Here is a 19,477-nt window from a genome sequence, read left to right as displayed (position 1 = left end):
GGGGCTGAATGGCCTACTCCTGTTCCTGTGTCAGCCTAGAAACTGATGTAATGAGCAAGTAATGAGCTCTGGAAAACAAGCCGGACCCATTCTCAACAAAGTTCCACCCAATGCCAAGTCACCAGATAGCGGGAGAAACAGGCCCCCTGGCTGATCCCTCCCCACCCCGAGCCCTGGTATCCTAAGGCCCATCTCTGTACCTCCACTGTCACTCTGCTTCAGATAGCGTGTCTCACCAGCAATCCAGCCTGGACCCTCCCTGGTCTGTGTGTCTCAGTAAACACACCAAGCAGTGCTCGGCAATTCTGACACCACCTTCTGATTTAGACACAGACTCTGCAGACAGATGAAGCAGATACTTTTATTTCTGTGTGCCGGGTACAAGCAGACAGCACTTTACAATTTATCAAACACTTTCAATACTTGGTTACAATGATATACTTTGTTTCCTATTAAACTCTGCAGGATACAACATTTAAAGCCAGCTCATCAAACTCTGAAACACAGTTGCAATTTTAGAATATGAGGTTGATCTGAATATGAAAGACAGACAGACTTACATTTATATAGCGCCTTTCACAGCCTCAGGCTGCCCAAAGTGCTTTACAGCCAATAAAGTATTTTTGAAGTGTAGTCACTGTAGCAAAACGCGACAGACAATTTTTGCACAGCAAGCTCCCACAAACAGCAATCTGATTTTGTTTTACTAATACTGGTTGAGGGATAAATAAAACACCGATATACAACATGGGTTCAGCCCCAGCTGGAGCATTGGGTCCAATTCTGGGCTCTATCACTCCGGTTACACCAGGCGGGGGCTCTTAAAATCGGCCCGATCAGTTCGGGATGGGAATTGTAAGGGGCCAGAGTCTGGAGCAAGGTGTAAATAAAACAAACAACACGTTTAGTTCATGCTTCTGGGATGTAATTAAGCCCCGAGTCGCTGTGTGTTTAATAAATGCCGCTTCTATGGTGCAGTTTAATAACAGCGCTGGGCAGCAGAGGTGTTGCACTAATTCATCTCAAACACCGCCATGTAGCGCCACCTTCCGCCTGTGGAGCAACATTACAGGCAGGAAGGTCACCGGGTTCCTGCAGCTCACAGCTCATTCCACCCAGTCAGTTCCTCTCTACAATTCACCATCCATTGGTTTCTTCTCTCCCCCTCCTTCTATTCCCCAGCTCTACACAGGCCCTTGCTGATCTTTCAGTTCCCAGTTCCGATGCAGGGTGTATTCCCGGAATGTTAACCTGTCTTCTCTCTCCACAGGTGATGACCTTGTCCACTCTCTATTCTAAACACTCCACACGCTTGAATGTTCTGATCATTTCCATCCCCTGGGTTTTCCCATGTTTCTGATACTCCCTCCTGTTCCCTTTTGATTTCACTTCTATCTGGTGCCCCTTTTACTTTTTCCTTCCCTCGGGTATTATTTAATTTGCCGTGTCTCGGATGGTCCCTTTGTCATGTCCTTCCCACTGGTGTTCTATCTCACCCTAGTTCCTCTCCCCTGCCCCTCTTTACCTTTAACTTCCCAGCTGGAGTCTGTGGTTCCCTTGGTGTATTTCTGCCCGTGTTTTAATTCTCCTCTGTCTCTGGGCCCCGATGATTCTCGATGTTCTTGAGGTTTTTATTTAATTTTACAGGAGTCTCTGGAGCAGTTGCCACGAGTTTGTTCCCCTGCACCGATTAAACAAACGAATCTCACCAACAAGACATTGTCACTGGGTTGTAGCCGCCCTGACCTCAGGTGACATTTGGACCATCCGCACCACCTGTGACTGAGACCGACACCCATCAGTTTGCAGCTGGCAGGAGGCGGGGTGAAATTATGGGATGGACCTGTTAGTGACCTTTAACCCCGCAGATTGTCAGCGGGGCAGAGTTTTTCCCGTCATTCCATCCCGGGTGGAAGATGGGAAAGATTCTCTCAGTGAAAGTGTGGGTGAAAGTGTGGAGATGGGACATGTTGTCCGCATTGTAAAATGACACCTGTCCGCCCTCATAGTCCAGGTACACCCCGATCTTCCGGGGATCCACACTCGGGGTGAGGCGGGTCGTGAATGGGGAGGTGTTGGCTAAATATCCTCGTCCGGGGTACAGCCACACAGTCCAGTATCCGGTCTCAGGGCTCAGTCTGATTTCCCCTTTCCTCCCGGCAGACTCTCTGGTCACTCCCACAATCCACTCAGTCTTGTCCCCCACCTCCACCTCCCAGTAGTGTCTCCCTGATGTGAATCCCTCCGATCCCAGGACACAGGGCCAGGGATCAAACCTCTCCAAGGTGTCAGGGAGCGGCTGCCGTTTGTCTCCGAGTCTCACACTGGTCCGGTCCTCAGACAGGATGAGCCGGGGATTCGCTGTGTTCGGATCCAGAGTCAGAGAGGCTGGAGCTGGGGGAAAGTTAAAATAACACAGTCAGTGATTGAGTTTCTCGCTGTGATTTATTCAAATTTGATTTTTTTAAATGCTCACTCGGGCTCTGGGTTGTGTTCAGAGTGGAGTGAGGGGGAGGGGGAGAGAGAGCGGGAGATGGAGGGAAAGAGAGAGGGGCGGGGAAGGGTAGAGCGAGGGGAAAGAGTCGGCAGGCGGAGAGGGGGAGGGGAGAGTGGGAGGAGAGAGAAAGCGGGAGGGGTGTGGAGAGAGGACGGGAAACGGAGGAAAGAGTGGGCGGGGGAGGAAAGAGTGGGCGGGGGAGGGGGAGGAAAGAGTGGGCGGGGGAGCGGGGGAGGAAAGAGTGGGCGGGGGAGCGGGGGAGGAAAGAGTGGGCGGGGGAGGAAAGAGTGGGCGGGGGAGCGGGGGAGGAAAGAGTGGGCGGGGGAGCGGGGGAGGGCAGAGAGAGCAGGAGGGGGAAAGAGGGAGGGGAGGGGCGAGGAGAGAAAGCGCAGGGGGAGGGGAGGGAAGGGGAGTGAGAGCGTGATGGGGTGGGGAGAAAGAGGTGGATGGCGAGCGGAGGGAGAGAGGGGGAGGAGAAGGGAGAGAGGGGGAGGAGAAGGGAGAGAGGGGGAGGAGAAGGGAGAGAGGGGGAGGGGAAAGTGAGGGGAGAGGGAGGGGAGGAGAGTGAGGGAAGGGGAAGAGAGAGCAGGTGGGGGGGGAAGAGAGAGCAGGTGGGGGGGGAAGAGAGAGCAGGTGGGGGGGGAAGAGAGAGCAGGTGGGGGGAGGGGAGAGACGGGAGGGGGAGGGGAGAGACGGGAGGGGGAGGGGAGAGACGGGAGGGGGAAGGGAGAGGCAGAAGAGGGAGTGGGAGAGGAGAGAGTGCGTCGGAGAGACACGGGGAGTGGGCGAGAGAGGGAAGGCGAGAGAGGGGGGAGAGAGGAGCATGGGGAGGGGAGAAAGTGGGTAGGAGGGGAGAAAGTGGGTAGGGGGGAAGAGAGACCGGGGGGGAAGAGAGACCGGGAGGGGAGGTGGAGAGAGAGCGGGAGGGGGGAGAGACCAGTAGGGGGAGGGGAGAGAGAAGGGCAGGGGGAGGGGCAGAGAGGGGAGCGGAGAGAGGGGAGGGGAGGAGCAGAAGGGGGAGTGGCAGAGGGGAGGGGGAGGAGCAGAGAGGGGAGCGGAGAGAGGGGTGGGGGAGAGAGAGGGGAGCGGAGAGAGAGGGGTGGGGGAGAGAAAGGGGAGGGGAGAGAGAGAGGGGGAGGGGACATAGAAGGGGAGGGGAGAGAGAGAGGGGGAGGGGACATAGAAGGGGAGGGGAGAGAGAGAGGGGGAGGGGACATAGAGGTGGAGGGTAGGGGGGAGAGAGGGGGAGGGGACATAGAGGTGGAGGGTGGGGGGAGATAGGGAGGGGGAGAGGAGTGAGGGGGAGCGGCGGGGAGGGGAGGGGGAGATAGCGTGAGGGGGAGCGGCGGGGAGGGGGAGATAGCGGGAGGGGGAGGGAGGGGAGATACAGGTGGTGGGTAGAGAGAGGAGGAAGGTAGAGAAAGGGGCAGGGGAGGGGATAGGGATGAGATAGCGGGAGGTGACAGAGGGGGAGGGGAAAGGGAGGGAAGGGGAAGAGAGCGGGAGGGGAGAGAGCAGGGGAAGGCGAGAGAGAGGGATGGGTGGGCATAGAGAGCGGGAAGGGAGAGACGTGGGGGAGAGAGGGGGAGGGGAGAGAGCGGGAGGGGGAGGGGAGAGAGAAGGAGGGAGAGAGGGGGAGGGGAGAAAGAGGGGGAGGGGAGAGAGGGGAGTGGAGGGGAATGAGAGAGAGGAGGAGAGACGGAGGGGAGGGGAGAGAAGAAGAAAGAGGGGAGGGGGCTGGGAGAAGGGAGGGGGAGGGGAGAGAGAGGGGGAGGGGAGAGAGTGATAGTGGAGGGGAGAGATAAGGGGGGAGGGGAGAACGGGAGAGAGAGGGGAGGGGGAAGGGAGAGTGAGCGGGAAGGGAGGGGAGAGAGTGGGAGAGGAGCGGGAAGGGAGGGGAGAGAGTGGGAGAGGAGCGGAGGGGAGAGAGAGCGGGAGGGTGATGGGGAATAGGAGAGAGAAGGGGAGGGGATGGGGAATGGGAGAGAGAAGGGGAGAGGGTGGGAGGGCGGGTAGAGTGAGTGGGAGGGAGTGGAGAGAGAGGTGGAGGGTTAGCAGAGATAGGTGGAGGGGAAAGAGAGTGTGAGATGGAGGTGAGAGAGAGGGGGGGGAGGAGAGAGCGGTGTCAGGGGGAGGGGGATGGAGGGGGGAGGGGGATGGAGGGGAGAGAGGGGGTAGGGGGAGGGGGGAGAGAGGGGGAGGTGAGGGTAGAGATAGGGGATGGGGAGAGAGAGCACGAGGGGGAGGGGAGACAGAGGGGGAGGGGAGGAAGACAGTGGGGGAAGGGGTGGGAGAACGGAGGGTAGAAGGGGGTCAGGGGAGGAGAGAGAGGTGGAGGGTGAGGGGAGAGAGTGGGTGTGACAGAAGGGAGGAGGGGAGAGATGGGGAGGTGAGTGGAGGGGACAAAGATCGTGGGGGAGAGACACGGGGAGGGGAGGGGAGAGAGACCGGGGAGAGAGAGAGGGAGGGTGAGTGGAGGGGAGAGAGAAGGGGAGGGAGGGGGGGTGGGGCGGGAGGAGAGGGTGATGGGTAGAAACAGAGAGAGAGGGGAGGGGAGAGAGAGGTGGAGGAAAGAGTGACGGGGGGCAGAGATAGGGGGAGGGGGAGGGGGAGTGGGGAGAGAGAGGGAGGGGAGAGAGCAGGGAGGGAAGAGGGGGGGGAGTGGGGCAGAGATAGGGGGAGGGGGAGTGGGGAGAGAGAGGGAGGGGAGAGAGCGGGGGAGGGAAGAGGGGGGGGAGTGGGGCAGAGATAGGGGGAGGGGGAGTGGGGAGAGAGAGGGAGGGGAGAGAGCGGGGGAGGGAAGAGGGGGGGGAAGTTGGGAGAGAGGGGGAGGGGACAGAGAGCGGGTGGGGAGAGAGTGGGAGGGGTGGGGAGGGGGGAGCATGAGGGGAGAGGGGGGGATAAGGGGTGGGGACAGAGGGGGAGGTTGAGGGGAGAGAGCGCTGGAGGGGGGAGTGAGGGGTGAGGGGAAGGGGAGGGGAAAGAGCGGGGATGGGAGGGGGAGCAGGAGGTGGAGGGGAGCAACGGAGCTGAGTGGGGGAGAGGCGAGGGAGCGGGAGAGGGGGAGAGCGAGGGGGAGGAGAGAGGAGAGGGAGTGGGTGAGGAGAGACTGCGGGAGGGGAGAGAGAGTTGGAGGGGTGGAGAGTGAGGGGGAGTGGAGGAGGAGATGGAGTGGAGAGAGGGGGCGAGTGGGGGTGGAGAGAGAGGGGGCGACAGAGGGGAGACGGGGGAGGATAGAGAGAGGGGGAGGGGGTGGGGTGAGAGGGAGGGGAGAGAGGGAGGGGAGAGATGGGGAGGGGAAAGGGAGAGAGTGCTGGAGTGGGGTAGAGTGAGAGAGTGGGAGGGGAGAGGGAGGGCACGGGGGGAGAGGGTAGGGTCAGCGGGGGAGGAGAGGGTAGGGGAGGAGGGAGAGTAGGATGCGGAGAGAGAGAGAGGGGGAGGGGAGTGAGAGGAGAGAGGGGGAGGAGGGGAGAGAGAGACCGGGAGGGGAGGGGACTGGGGGGGAGGGGGAGTGGGGGGGAGGGGGAGAGGGAGCCGGTAGAGGGGAGAGAGTGGGGGGCAGGAGGGAGGGGAGGAGAGAGCGCGGCAAAGGGGAGAGAGAGGAGGAGTGGGAGGAGAGAGGGGAAGGGGAGAGAAAGGGGCGGGAGGAGGGTAAGAGGGAGCCGATAAAGGGGATAGAGTGGGGGGCAGAGGGGAGAGGGAGGGTAGGGTGAGGGGAGGGGAGCGGAGCAAGAGGGGAGGACAGAGAGTGGGATGGGGGAGAGGGGGGGAGGGGCTGGAAGAAAGAGGGGAGGGGTAGAGCGAGAGAGAGCGGCAGTTGGGGAGGGGAGGGAGTGCCGGGAGTAGGAGGGGAGGAGGGGTGAGAAGGGGGAGGGGGGTGGGGAGAGGAGGGGGAGAGGAAGTGAGAACGGGAGGGGGAGGGGGGAAGCGGAGTTAGTTGCGGTTTTTGGAGCTTTCTTTCGCCTCTGCCATCCGGCTCTGATCTTGAGCCACTGTGAGGAACTCTGCAGCCCCAGTCTCCCTGTGCTGTCTCTCCCTCTAACTTAACCTTACTGTATGTACATAACCTACTTATATATGTATAACTTACCTGTTAGGGCCGTTGCCCCTTTAACTCACCGTTTAGGGCCATTGCCCCTTTAAGACGCGCCTTAGCGTGCTGACGTCACGTCACGTACGACGTGACGTGCGTGAGACGGCTGCCGGCCCGACTCGGCCCTCCAGAAAGGCTGCTGGCACAGCCCGGCCCAGCGTCTTCGGCCGCATCGATCAGCCGCCGGGAGCGCCGCTATCTTCCGCTCCCGCGGCAAGCACCGGCCCAGCCTGGCCTCCAGCTCCTGCTCCCGACCTAGGCCCCAAAGGCCAGCGACGCAACTACCGGCAAACGCGACGACGTTACGACCCCGAGCGTGATGAGGTCACCACGCTCCCCACGGCACTGCAAGTTCATTCCGCATGGAGCTGCCGCCGGAACAAGACCTGCGCCACGGTGCTCCTCGGTTGTATTGTCCCCATGCTTCAGTCTTGGAAATTGTTTGTCTGTGAGTACTTAGAATGCTATAGACGATTAGCGTACACTGTATGTTGTAGAAAATGTTTAGTTGTAACTTTCTCTGTCTAGCTGGTTAACTAGCAGCCGTATTTGATACACTATGTACAGGGCTAATTTAAAGAGAATGCCTTCCAGCTCGCTAAATGTAATTCGTTGCCAGATGTACTGTGTTGCCCAGGCGTACCTAAATTTGTGTATACATATCAATTATGCGTCTGTATACTAATGTGTCCTTCCATTTCTGTGTTGTATTTCAGTTTTACAGTAAGAATCTTTCAGTAAAGCGTTACAAGAAAAGTCAAGCCTTGTGATTTTATTGGAAGATATCGAGTTGTTCGCTATCTGTCTAGCTCTGCATAGGATCGCGTTGCGAGGGCAGAACAGTAAAAAGACAACAGCACAGCGGGCTCAAGCACAGGAAGATACCACTCAGCTACCATGAGTCTACGCTCAGGAAAACAATATACTCTAGAGGAAGTCGACCAGCCAATCGAGAAGAATGAGCCTCTCCCAGCAAACGATGCCAAGTCACAGTTCTCTAAAGTATCCTCTAGGTCATCTCGGCGGTCCAGCAGACCGTCGTCATCGACAGCTTCTACAGCCGCCAAAGCACGTGCCAAGGCAAAGGCCACCCAGGCGCAATTGTCCTTCGCTGAAAAAGAAGCTGACCTCATGAAGCAGAGAGCCGACCTCGACGCTAGTATGATGAAGCAGAAAGCTGACCTTGTAAAGCAGAGAGCTGGTCTCGCTGCCATTCTCCACATTCTCCAAAGCCAGAGAGCTGCCGCTGCCGCTAAAGCCGAAGCCGCAGCTTACGAAGAAGATGAGGAGAGCGAACGCGGGGAGCCCAGCCAGGAAACATATGACCTGGAACAGCCCCTCAGTCCAGTGCAACGTACAAATGAGTATGTCCAACAACACTCCAAAGTGTTCCCAAAGGAAACATTCAGGTATCTCGACGTAGAACTAGCTACTCACCCCAGCAACAAACGGCCCGTTTTCGGAGACACTGAGCTTAAAAGAGAAGAAACGAGTAAGACTCGCCTGCAGAGACCTCCACAACACTCGGCCAATCCAGCCAAGCAGTCCTCGTCCGAGCCGCAAGGCGCACAAGACTTCGCCAGGTACCTTACTCGCCGAGAATGATTAAGTTCAGGCCTCCTAGAATTCGATGACCGTCCTGAAAATTATTGGTCATGGAGAGCATCCTTCCTGAGTACCACCAAGGACTTGAATCTGTCAGCCAGAGAAGAACTAGACTTGATGACAAAGTGGCTCGGAGCCGAGTCGTCAAGGCAGGCGAAGAGAATTCGCTCAGCGCACGTCCTCAATCCCACAGCAGGCCTCCACCTGGTTTGGCAACGTCTCAACGACTGTTATGGGACACCAGAAGTCATCGAACACGCACTGCTCAAGAAGCTTGAGGACTTCCCGAAGCTAACCAACAAGGATAATGTCGAGCTCAGAGAACTGGGCGACATTCTCCTCGAACTGGAGTGTGCCAAGGGAGAAGGTTACCTGACCGGCCTCTCGTATTTGGATACGGCTCGCGGGGTAAACCCAATAGTGGAAAAGCTCCCCCACAATCTTCAAGAGAAATGGATAGCTAAGGGATCCAAGTACAAGGAGGAAAATGGAGTGGCATTTCCCCCCTTCTCTCTCTTCTCCAGGTTTGTCCAACAACAGGCAAGGGTGAGGAATGATCCAAGTTTCACTTTCTCCACCTCCAGCAGTTACGCTCCTTCGAGAACAGAGAAACCCACAAAGGACAGCAACAAAGCCTCTGTGAGTGTGCACAAAACAGAGGTTCCAGCCGAACCCTCAGTCAACCAATCCAGTTCTGCTGGGAATGAAGTGGATGACCCAGATCGTCAGTGTCCTATACACAAGCCCCACCCACTCAAAAAGTGTCGAAGCTTTAGAGACAAGCCCATTGATGAGCGCACGTCATACCTGAAAGAGAACCGCATCTGCTTCAGGTGTTGTGGGTCGACTACGCACATGGCAAAAGACTGCAAGGCGACAATCAAGTGCCTTGAGTGCAACAGCGAAAAACACATAGCAGCCCTGCATCCAGGTCCTCCTCCGTCAACCACCAAGAGCGCCGCGGTTGACAAAGAGGATAGCGGGGAGCAAAGCGAAAGCACATCTTCAGTCACCTCCAAGTGTACAGAGGTTTGCGGAAATGCAAGCAGCCCACGCTCATGCTCCAAAATCTGCTTGGTTAAAGCATATCCTGCAGGGAGAAAGGAGAAGGCAATCAAAATGTATGCAGTGCTCGACGAGCAAAGCAACAAGTCCCTAGCGAAGACGGAATTCTTCAATCTCTTCGACGTGAAGGCCAGCACCGCTCCGTACACGCTAAAAACCTGTGCAGGGACAACAGAGACTACGGGTAGGAGAGTCGGGAACTTCATGATCGAGTCCATGGATGGGAAACTACAGCTTCCCCTCCCCACCTTGATTGAGTGCGACATGATGCCAGAGGACAGGACGGAAATCCCCTCCCCAGAGGTCGCACGCCATCAGCCCCACCTACAGCCAATTGCCAACAAGATTCCAGCTGTGGACCCGGACGCTCCAATCCTCCTACTCTTGGGAAGAGACATCTTAAGGGTGCACAAGGTACGTGAGCACATCAACGGGCCCCACGATGCTCCCTATGCGCAGCGGCTTGACTTGGGATGGGTCCTCGTGGGTGGAGTTTGCCTGGGAACAGTCCACAAACCAGCGGATGTCAGCGTCTATAAAGCAAACGTGTCGCGCAACGGTCGCACATCCTGTCTCAGCCCATGCCCAAACAGGATCCAGGTAAAGGAGGACTACGACGACATGACGCAGCATCATAGGTCAACCTCCTCTGCCTGTGAGGAAGAGGCAGGCCCCACTGTGAGCACAGATGGCCTAGGATGCTCAGTGCTTGAAAGGTCCAAGGACGATAGACACAGCTGGGCGGCACCCCTGCCGTTTCGCCCTCCTGGACGCCGTCTTCCGAGTAGCGGGGAGCAGGCTGCGGGGCGCCTCTGCTCGCTCAGGAGAACCCTGGTGCCGGGGTCCACCGACCCAGACACGCCTGCAGTCCCCACCCCAGCGATGCTCCTGACTCAAAAGATGAGTGCTATTTCAGCTCCCTCTGGAAACTTCGACATGGCCGAGCTGCACGGGAAGCAATGGAAGCAAGTACAGTGTCGTGCAGACACTTCTTGGAAGAGATGGGGAGGAGAGTATTTGCCCACCCTGCAGAGCCGTAGGAAATGGACAGAGGACAAGCCGAATGTCAAAGTGAGAGATGTCGTCTTGCTGAAAGACAGCCAAGCACACAAACGAATGGTCAGTGGGACTGGCCGTCAAAACTCTGCCGAGCAGGGACAAGAGGGTCCGCAAGGTGGAGGTGAAGATCGTCAAGGAAGAGACTGTCAAGGTGTTTCTGAGGCCAGTCTCAGAGATCGTAGTCCTCCTTTCCGAAGAAATCTAGAGAACGGACTCTGAGCGTGTGGCAGCCAAAGGACGTTTTCTCCAGGTTATTTCGTATCTGTAGTGGTACAAATGGAATCGTACCAAGCGGGGAGTGTGCTGTCTCTCCCTCTAACTTAACCTTACTGTATGTACATAACCTACTTATATATGTATAACTTACCTGTTAGGGCCGTTGCCCCTTTAACTCACCGTTTAGGGCCATTGCCCCTTTAAGACGCGCCTTAGCGTGCTGACGTCACGTCACGTACGACGTGACGTGCGTGAGACGGCTGCCGGCCCGACTCGGCTCTCCAGAAAGGCTGCCGGCACAGCCCGGCCCAGCGTCTTCGGCCGCATCGATCAGCCGCTGGGAGCGCCGCTATCTTCCGCTCCCGCGGCAAGCACCAGCCCAGCCTGGCCTCCAGCTCCTGCTCCCGACCTAGGCCCCAACGACCAGCGACGCAACTACCGGCAAACGCGACGACGTCACGACCCCGAGCGTGATGAGGTCACCACGCTCCCCACGGCACTGCAAGTTCATTCCTCGTGGAGCTGCCGCCGGAACAAGACCTGCGCCACGGTGCTCCTCGGTTGTATTGTCCCCATGCTTCAGTCTTGGAAATTGTTTGTCTGTGAGTACTTAGAATGCTATAGACGATTAGCGTACACTGTATGTTGTAGAAAATGTTTAGTTGTAACTTTCTCTGTCTAGCTGGTTAACTAGCAGCCGTATTTGATACACTATGTACAGGGCTAATTTAAAGAGAATGCCTTCCAGCTTGCTAAATGTAATTCGTTGCCAGATGTACTGTGTTGCCCAGGCGTACCTAAATTTGTGTATACATATCAATTATGCGTCTGTATACTAATGTGTCCTTCCATTTCTGTGTTGTATTTCAGTTTTACAGTAAGAATCTTTCAGTAAAGCGTTACAAGAAAAGTCAAGCCTTGTGATTTTATTGGAAGATATCGAGTTGTTCGCTATCTGTCTAGCTCTGCATAGGATCGCGTTGCGAGGGCAGAACACTCCCGCTATTCTCAGTGTCTGCAGAGTCCATCAAGGGCCTTTGAAAATTAACAAGGAATCGGTGACAGAAGCTCTAATGTGTCCTGGAGACACAGTGGGTGAAATTGGTCTTGGACTGTTTTAGGTGACAGTCAATCAGCAGCTCGTATCGTGCTCCCTCAATATTCGTTTCCATTAACTTCAATGGGAATTAATATTGGACACAATGTAAAATGGGCCACTGATTTACTATCGCCCATTCTGTGTCACCACCCAGACTAATTTTACCCACAATCTCTCTCTGGAGGCGTGACCCACACACCACTAATCAGCGCTGTCGATGTGTGGAGAGGGGGAAAGTACCGACAGCAGGAGAATAGAGAGAAGAGAAGGAAAAAGGTAAAGAGAAAACAATGAGGAGGGAACTGCTGCAGAAAGGAAGAGAGAACCAAAAACAACCGAGGGAAACTAAATTAAAAAGCTCAGCAGAGGAAATGGGAAAGACAGGATACACCATGTACTGGAGACAAAGTCCCAGACACTCTTAGATTGATCACAATCAGCAGTGCAATTCCAGATTGAATAGAACAGCAAGGGTCTGGTGCAGCCTGAGACAGTGGCCAAGGAGGGGGTGGAGTTGGTGACCAGGATGTAGAGTTTTTGACAATTTCCAAACTGATGGCTTAAATCTTCCCAATATTTAACTGGAAAAAATTCTGGCTCCTCCATAACTGGATTCCAGATAATCTGTTGGACAACACACTGGCGGTGGAGGGGTCAAGAGAGGTGGTGGAGAGGTAGAGCTGGGTACCATCGGTGCACATCTGGAAACTGAGCCTGTTTCTGTGGGTGAGGTTGACAAGTGGCAACATGTAGATCAGTGAGAGAAGAAGACCAAGAATAAATACTGGAGAATCTCCTGGGGTGCCGTGCGGGGGCGGGAAGAGAAGCCATTGCTGGAGATACTCTGGCTACGATCAAATAGGTAAATGTGAACCAAGTAAAGGCAGTCCCACTGAGTAGGACAATTGAGGAGAGACATTGGAGGAGAATGGTCAATGTTTGCAGAGCACTCCAGGAGGATGAGGAGGGAAAATGCGCTATACTCACTGTCACAGAGCGTGTCATTTGTGACCTTTATTGGGGCCACTTTGGGGCTATGATGACAGGGATGAAAATCTGGTTAGTGTGGTTCAAACATGCAGTTGTGGCAAAATGGGCAGGGATTTCAGAAGTGATCGCACGTTCAAGGACTTTTACAAGAAAGTAAGGTTGGAGATCAAGCGGAAGGACAGAGGGATAGAGGGTGGGTAATTTTGAGGAAGGGTGTGATGACATTGGATTTGAAAAGGAGCTGGATAGGACGTGAGGAGAGGGAACCATTTACAATGTGAGCTAGCATGAAACCAGGAAGAGAAGTTGGGTGGGCAGCAGTTTAGTGGGAATGGGGTCAATGGAGCAGGAGGTGGGTCCAGCAGTGAATACAATCTCAGTAAGACAGGCAGCCTGGCTTCTGATTGGTTACTTGCACCATGGATATGTAAAATAAAGAGAATATTGCAGCAAGAGAATAAAAATAAAAATACCAAACATTGAACCGAATGTTGATGTTTTATCCAGTAGGAATACTGGTATAAAATATCAGAACATACATTGATGTGAATTTAAGAACTGAAGTAAGAACTGTGAATAACTCAAAGCAGATCAGAGAAAGTGGGTGAGAGTCTCGGTGGAAGTGAGTGATGATGGGATTAGTGTCACTGTGTGAAGCTGCTTTCAAAGGTGATGCGATGACTTTCTAGCCTGGTTCTAAACTCGGGTTTAAGCAGCTGTTTTCAAAGGCCACAAGGAAAGTACTGTTGTGAGTAAAATATTTCACAGGTAAAATAGAGTCCAGCATAAGGGATGTGTTGGAAATAAATACACTGCAATTACATCTGAAGGAGAAACTGACATTTCTAATGTTCCTGACAAATGTCTCAAAGCACTTCACACAATGTATTACTTTTGAAGTGTATTTTCTGCTGTGATATAGGGCAGGGTGTCCAATAGGGCAGGGGGTCCAAATTAGACCTCCCCTCTCCTCAGCCCTCACAATTCCACTCTCCAAGCCCAGGCAGCTCAGTCCTATTTGGGTTTACAGTTTTTTGCCAGCTTCTTATCGAACTCTCTCTTGAAGCTGCTGATACCCTCAGACAACTCTGCCTCCCTTACTTTCCATACCCTCCACATAAAGTATTTGGGAGTGATTTACGTCTCACTATCGCCCGGATTTAAAGCGTAAACGGAGCAGTAATGAGAGAAAAATCACACGCAGTGCTTCCCACCTGGTTCCCACCAATGCCCGCCGGGATATGGTGTCACAGCCGCGAAATAGGAATCCAGCGCAAGGAGTTCGTTCTCTCCGGTGTCCTGGGCCAATATTTGTCCCTCAACCAACATCACCAAAACTGGTCATCTGGTCATTATCACATTGCTGTTTGTGGGAGCTTGCTGTGCAGAAATTGGTTGTGGCGTTTCCTACATTACAACAGTGACTACACTTTAAAAACTCTTCATTGGCTGTAAAGCGCTTTGGGACGTCCTGAGGTCGTGAAAGGCGCGAAATCAAAACACGTTCTTTTTTCCCTCTTTTCAGTAACAGTTTCTCTGTGGTCAGGAGGTGCATGAATTATCCTGCCTGCTGCTGGTCGATCCTTGGTTTTCCAGCCCCCCACCGTATTTTCCTGCCCCCCGCCCCCCACTCCGCCCACCTTTAAACAGCTCCTGCTCACTTGCCTCCAGGGAGGATTTGGCGGATTTCCTGTCTCCCGCCTCCCTCCTCAAGGATCACCGAGCACCTTCCCACGCTCCAAATCCGTGGGCAACTCGCCAGCAATATTGTCCTGAAGCCCAACCCTGAGAATGGATTGGGCCTCTGACCAATTTCATGGAGCGAGCAGTGGGCTCACTGACTCACTGCCTGCCCGATCAATGGGGTCACTCAAAAACCCAACCTCGCTCAATCCAAACTGCCTTTTCACCCTCCCTTTTCTCAGTTTGAGACTATCGCTACTTTGTTGTAGACTCTGTGACTGTGTTAAACCTGTGGATGTTTATCTTCTCTCTGCGGTTTAGGATCTTGAATAATTCAGTAAGATCACCCCAAGCCCTCCCTTATCCAGAGCAAAGACTCCTGACTTCCAGACTAGACACGGACATCAGTGATCATTTAATCCGGGGTCTGGGAGCCCGTTCAGTCTCTTCTCATCTGGATTTATAAATCAGGAAAAGGAATATAAGAGTTTTACCGGGGTTAATGGCGTCTATCATTTCTCTCCACGCTGTGTACTGTAAAGGGCCGTTGAACTTTCCGATAGACAGGGCGCCATCTGATACTGATAGTAGGTGCTTGTCGTCACTAATCCTGTAAATATTGAACAGTTGATTTTATAAATCGGCATTAAACACTTTTCTGAGTTATTTTACCAAACTGTGCAGAGTTTCAGTAAAGAGCATGTCCTACCTCCTCTTCCGACAAGCTTCCTCCTGAAATAAATAAAACACAAACAGTGAGGAGGATAGTAAAAGACTTCAGGAGGACACAGACAGGCTGGTGAAATGAGCAGACACAGGGCAGGTAGAATTTAACACAGAGAAGTGTGAAGTGATGCATTTTGAAAGGAAGAATGAGGAGAGGCAAAATAAACTAAATGGTACAATTTTAAATGTGGTGCAGGAACAGAGAGACCTGGGGGATCACATTCACAAATCGCCGAAATAATTGGCAAAATAAAGAGAGTGGGGATTTCTTGACAATGACTTGTGATGACCTGGAATGCACTGACTGCCGGGAGCAGATTTAAGAACTATTTAAAAAAGGAATTGGATATATACTTGAAAAGGAAAAAATGCAGGGCTGCGGGGAAAGAGCAGGGGGAGTGGGTCTAATTGCACAGCTCTTTCAAAGAGCCGGCACAGGCACAATGGGCCTTTTGTGCTGTGGGATTCTATGATTGTAAGTAGTTGAAAAGCCTGATTTGTGTGTCAGATACTGGAACTCAACATCAGTGTCACTCACAGACACAGTGACTCTCACACCCACCGCACCAGACACACCCACACACTCACAGCATGGAACTGGAACTGGATTGCAATCTGAGTGCCAGGAAAATAGTAAACTTGCAGAACACGGAAATAATTACAAGCAAAATATCAAGATCACGGCAACTCATTCCGGGGAGGTCTCAGGTATTCCCGGGAATCTGCGGACAGTGTGGGAGCCGGTTAGTTCAGTGACAACAGAACCGCCCCGGAATAGACAAAACAATCGGTTTAAATCAGTTCCGAATTATTCAGCAAATGCTGCATTTATTTCAGTTATCATCGGTTATTTTGTGACTGTGTGAAGTTTCACTGAACTGACCCGCAATATAATCCTCACCTTCAGAAATGTCAGCCCGTCTTTTTGCTCCATCTGTTTCTGCAACTTTGAGAGTTTCTCCTGAATAGAATTTAAATTCTCTTGAATTTCGCGGAGGTTTTTCTCCATTGTTTCTAGAATCTCCCCCTCTTGTTCCCTGAGATCTCTGATTAAACGCTGCTCTTTCTCACTGAGAATCTGGTGCATTTTAGCGAACTCGGATGTGATGTGTGCCTGCAGACTGCTCGACTGTTCCTACCAAATGAAATGTGAAACATAATTAATGTACCGCGATAAAGGCAACAAAACTAACCGAGATCCCAGAAAATCAGCACAGGGAGACCTTACCCTAACTGCGGAAATCTGCTGTTTCTGTTTTAATTCCGTTTCTAGAACCGCCGATTTCTTCTCTGTGAGAGAATCTAAGGAAGATTTCAGCTGATCCTGGGATTGGGAGAGAAAATCACAGAATAAAAGTGTTAAACCATGAAAATGTGATAAAATAATCAGGTGATCAAATCTGCTCCCTTTTACCTTGTAGATTCCAACAGCTTCTTTAATGGGCATGAAGCGGTGCTCTCTGTGTTCCCGCGCATCTCTACAAATCACACAGATCAATTTCTTGTCAGTTTCACAAAACAGCTTCAGTTCTTCCTGATGTTCCTCACAGTGAAGTTTACTTTCCTTCTCTTTCGGATTCAGGTTTAATTTTCGAGCTTTCTCGGCCAGATTCGCTAAGGCCCGATTTACCCTGAGGTTTCTTTCCGGAAACTCCTCTCTACATTCCGGGCAGGAGATTGTCTCCTTCTTTTCCCAACACTGTGAGATACAGGAGCGGCAGAAGTTGTGCCCACACTCCAGTGTTACCGGATTGGTGAAGAAATCCAGACAAATTGAACAATTTAAATCCTCGGTCAAACTCTCGGCCTGCTGTCTGGAAGCCATGTTCACCCTCAGCACTTCTTGATTCAAACCGCTTTCAGTTTCGATGTTTTTCTGCTGCCGAACACCTTCAGTTCCGCGATTTCCCGATGGAGTTCACTGCAATACTCAGGGAATTATTATTATAAACTCGTCTATGTCCCGTTGACTTTTACACAGGGAGACACAACCTAGAGCAGTGTGAAGGACAAACAGGGTTAGAGCAAGGAGGGGAATAATTGAACCCTGGCCGGGAGGGTGAAGGTTCCGGGAGTGTTGACAGTGGGGGGAGGGAGAGAGAGGGAGGGAGGAGGCGGAGATGGGCGGGGATCGAGATTCCAGGGCACTTTGCTCCAGACCGAACTCACTGCCGACTACAAACCCTCTGGTGACACACGGTGTGAGATAGAGATCCATAAACTGAATTGTTAATGATTGCAGCCGCTCACCCTACAACACAAAGTGCCACAAATGTCAAGGTGTGACTTTAGATGACAGGCGCAGAGAGGATCTTTAGAGGGATTGAAGCATTGAGGGTCGATTTTATCTGCTAGAAAGAAAGACTTGCATTTATATAGCGCCTTGTAAGGTAGCAAATGTAACCCCACTATTTAGGAAAGGAGGGAGAGAGAAAACGGGGAACTACAGCCCAGTGAGCCTGACATCAGTAGCGGGGACAATGCTGGAATCTATTATTAAGGAGGTGGTAACGGGGCACTTAGAAAATAACAATAGGATTGGGCCGAGTCAACACGGATTAATGAAAGGGAAATCGTCTTTGACAAATCTGTTAGAGTCTTTTTTGAGGTTGTAACCAGCAGAATAGATAAGGGGGAACCAGTGGATGTGGTGTATTTGGATTTTCAGAAGACATTCGATAAGATGCCACAGAAGAGGTTATTAAACAAATTTAGGGCTCATGGGATTGAGGTAATATACTAGCTAGGATTGAGGATTGGTTAACGGGCAGAAAACAGAGTGTAGGAATAAACGGGCAATTTTTGGGTTGGCAGGCTGTAACTAGTGGGGTACCACAAGGATCAGTGCTTGGGCCTCAGCTATTCACAATCTACATCAATGATTTGGATGAGGGGACCAAATGTAATATATCCAAGTTTGCTGATGATACAAAGCTAGGTGGGAATGTAAGTTGTGAGGAGGATGCAAGGAGGCTTCAAGGGGATATAGACAGTCTAAGTGAGTGGGAAAAAACATGGCAAATGGAATATAATATGGAGAAATGTGAAGTTATCCACCTAGGTAGGAAAAATAGAAAAGCAGAGTATTTTTAAAATGGTGAAAGATTGGGAAATGCTGGTGTTCAGAGGGACCTGGGTGTCCTTGTACACGAATCACTGAAAGTTAACATGCAGGTACAGCAAGCAATTAGGAAAGCAAATAGTATGTTGGCCTTTATTACAAGCGGATTTGAGTATAAGAGTAAAGACGTCTTACTGCAATTATATAGGGCCCCGGTGAGACCACACCTGGAGTATTGTGTACAGTTTTGGCCTCCTTAACTAAAGGAGGATATACTTGTCATAGAGGGAATAAACGAAGGTTCACCAGAATGGTTCCTGGGAATGGGGGGTTTGTCCTATCAGGAGAGATTGAGTAGACTAGGCCTATATTCTCTAGAGTTTAGAAGAATGAGAGGTGATCTCATTTAAACACAAAATTCTTACAGGACTTGACAGGGTAGATGCAGGGAGGATGTTTCCCCTGGCTGGGGAGTCTAGAACCAGGGGTCACAGTCTCAGAATAAAGGGTCGGCCATTTAGGACTGAGATGCGGAGAAATTTCTTCACTCAGAGGGTGGTGAATCTTTGAAATTCTCTACCCCAGAGGGCTGTGGAGGCTCAGTCATTGAGTATATTCAGGACAGAGATCGATAGATTTTTGAATATTAATGGAATCAAGGGATACGGGGATAGTGCAGGAAAGTGGAGATGAGGTAGAAGATCAGCCATGATCTTATTGAATGGCGGAGCAGGTTCGAAGGGCCAAATGGCCGATCTTGCTCCTATTTCTTATGTTCTTATGTTAAGATGCAGTGGATTTTCTGTCGAGGCCGGGTCCTCCCAGGCAACTCCATAACACAGGCCTCTGTGCTCAATGGATCCTTCCCAGGGACACTGGCCCAGAAAAAAATATCAACTGATGGTGGAAGGCCTTGGAGTGTCAACTTTCCCCCAATATTAGGAGGAATTTCTTTACATGGAGATTGGTGAGAATGTGGAACTCGCTGCCTCATTGGGTGGTTGAAGTTGAGAGCATTGATGCATTGAAAGTGATGCTTGAAATCCAAGATGAATTTATACTGTCCAGAATGTATTTCGAGCTTGTTTCGGATATGTTTGAGTAAATGAAGTTTGTTTTCGGAAATAGAAAAGATTCTCGAGTTACTCAAACTGTGTGTCGGGTATTTTGGGCCTGTGGATTCACATCTCAGGCAGTGCTGCCCTCCCAGTCCCTGAGACGCTGTTTGATCGCAAGTCTGTCATTGTTACAAAGTGCATTACTGCCACCTGCTGGCAGGATATCAGTGCTGCAGGAAAGAATCCCCATTAAAAACGGCCCAAGAAGTGGTGACTGTCTCTGAAGGTTCACAGGCACGGTGGGCCGAATGGCCTCCTTCTGTGC

General features: G+C 52.2%; 2 protein-coding genes across 2 annotated transcripts in view; one reads left to right on the top strand and one right to left on the bottom strand.

Moving 5' to 3' along the window:
• Positions 1-1,659: 1,659 nt before the first annotated feature.
• On the bottom strand, positions 1,660-16,947 carry LOC147096322 (zinc-binding protein A33-like). Its single transcript, XM_085973880.1, has 6 exons — positions 16,448-16,947; positions 16,262-16,357; positions 15,935-16,168; positions 15,017-15,039; positions 14,802-14,917; positions 1,660-2,394 (listed from the first exon to the last, which is right to left on the bottom strand). The coding sequence occupies exons 1-6, from the start codon at positions 16,856-16,858 to the stop codon at positions 1,847-1,849; spliced, it is 1,428 nt and encodes a 475-aa protein (XP_085830006.1). The 5' UTR covers positions 16,859-16,947; the 3' UTR covers positions 1,660-1,846.
• Positions 7,480-19,477, top strand: part of LOC147096321 (uncharacterized) — a 46,084-nt gene continuing 34,086 nt past the window's right edge. Inside the window, exon 1 of the mRNA XM_085973854.1 lies at positions 7,480-11,137. Within this exon, the coding sequence (XP_085829980.1) occupies positions 8,313-10,538 (2,226 nt within the window). The 5' untranslated portion in view covers positions 7,480-8,312 and the 3' untranslated portion in view covers positions 10,539-11,137. The remainder of the gene's footprint in view (positions 11,138-19,477) is intronic.

This window comes from Somniosus microcephalus, unplaced genomic scaffold (genome assembly GCF_052327205.1).
Source record: "Somniosus microcephalus isolate GS21.2 unplaced genomic scaffold, FLI_Smic_1.0 unresolved_chr1, whole genome shotgun sequence".
Taxonomy (NCBI): Eukaryota; Metazoa; Chordata; class Chondrichthyes; order Squaliformes; family Somniosidae; genus Somniosus; species Somniosus microcephalus.
This window is presented reverse-complemented; position numbering and strand designations above follow the sequence as displayed.